A 1,591-nucleotide genomic window follows, 5' to 3' on the forward strand; every position below is an offset into this window, starting at 1 on the left:
AGACGCATCCAAACCGCGGCGAAACCACCGGCCGCCGCTGCACCACAGCTCCGATAGACAAGACAAATCTGGAATGAATATGATCAAAAAAAGATCGATATTAAAAAGAAAAAATAAAGAACACGCCTCGTTTACAGCACAGATTGTCCGCAGCGAAAGTTCACACCTGAGATCTTCACTGAGACACAAACTCGGAGCTCCGCCCTCTTCAGTTTGGCACACTATCGAGGCGAGGATGAGGAGGAAAGAGGGGGAGACCAGGTGAAGAAGGAGCAGTAAGGACTAAAACCTGTTACATCAGCGATCCTGAACTTCCTGCTGACCAGGAATCCTCCGTTTGGCTCTTCTGGCCCTTCACAATAAAAGCGTGGAATGACCTGGACCTGTTGTGATGTCGCTTTTGGTGAGCTTATGTCTCAGACTTTAAAATAAAATAAAAAAAACAAACAAAATAAGGCCACAGAGAAACAAATACAACATATCAATGATAGTAATTAAATACTACAAAATAAGAGCGTGGAGGTGAATGTGGGGAACGACTTTGGCAGAATGGAGGAATCTGGGAGGAACCGATGACTGTTGGTCGGAGACGGTGGTTCGTACCGGCAGGTCGTGGGGGAGGGGGAGGGGATCCATGCAGTAAAATGAAGTCCCGCCTCCTGCAGCGAAGATCCTGGACGGATGGACGCCGGAACAACCGTCTTACTCAAAGACAGGACAGGAAGAAAGACCCAGACAGAACGATGGCGAGGTCCGTTTTCAGTTTCTTTTTTGGAGTGTGGACCCTTCCCCGTTACTGAAAGATCAGGTGCTGCTGCTCCAGCAGCACCCTGGTGAAGTTGTTGATGGGGCCGATGGCGCTGAGCGTCATGGCGTTGTCACGCCCCCACAGAAGGTTGGGCCCGAACACCACCGCTAGGTTGCTGTCGGTCATCTTGTTCACCTCGCTGTTGTTCGATACCTAGAACAACAGAGCGGGACGCCGCGGTGAACGTCAGGACGGCGGGAGGGGCTGGGGGACGGGGGGAGGGCGGACCCACCTGAGCGAGGAAGGTGATGAGGTACCGCAGGGAGGCGTAGTTCTCCTCTGGGAGAGACTCCAGCATCGTCTTTATCACCTCCAGCTGACAGTCGGTCGAAACCGCTGGACAGCAAACAGGAGGATGTCGGTAAAAATGGAAGTAGGAGAAGAATAAGACTAATAACGTCTTAAAACAACAACTTTATCTGTTAAACTGCGTGTGTATGTGTATAATATAAACTGTATGTGTGTGTATATATATATATATATATATACATATATATATATATTTATATACACATACAAAAATATATATACATATATACTGTATATGAATATAGACACACAAACTCATGCATATATATATATAAATACATACACACACACAAACATATATATATAAATACATATATACACACACACACACACATATATATACACATAAATATATATACAAATATATATTTATATATGTGTGTGTGTGTATATATATATATATATATATATATATATATATATATATTGTTTTTATATTTGTGTGTGTATATATATATATATGCATTTATGCGT

The 1,591-nt window shown here is 43.7% G+C and overlaps 1 protein-coding gene across 2 annotated transcripts in view; it reads right to left on the reverse strand.

Annotated features, from left to right (window-relative positions):
* Positions 1–472: 472 nt before the first annotated feature.
* The window catches only part of arhgap1 (Rho GTPase activating protein 1), an 18,518-nt gene continuing 17,399 nt past the window's right edge, over positions 473–1,591 (reverse strand). For both annotated transcript variants that reach the window (XM_024265235.2, XM_024265237.2), the window contains exons 12-13: positions 1,041–1,144; positions 473–961 (exon numbers count right to left, since the gene is read on the reverse strand). In XM_024265235.2, coding sequence (XP_024121003.1) covers positions 794–961; positions 1,041–1,144 — 272 coding nt within the window. In that variant the 3' untranslated portion in view covers positions 473–793. The remainder of the gene's footprint in view (positions 962–1,040; positions 1,145–1,591) is intronic.

Source organism: Oryzias melastigma, linkage group LG2 (assembly GCF_002922805.2).
Source record: "Oryzias melastigma strain HK-1 linkage group LG2, ASM292280v2, whole genome shotgun sequence".
Lineage (NCBI taxonomy): Eukaryota > Metazoa > Chordata > Actinopteri > Beloniformes > Adrianichthyidae > Oryzias > Oryzias melastigma.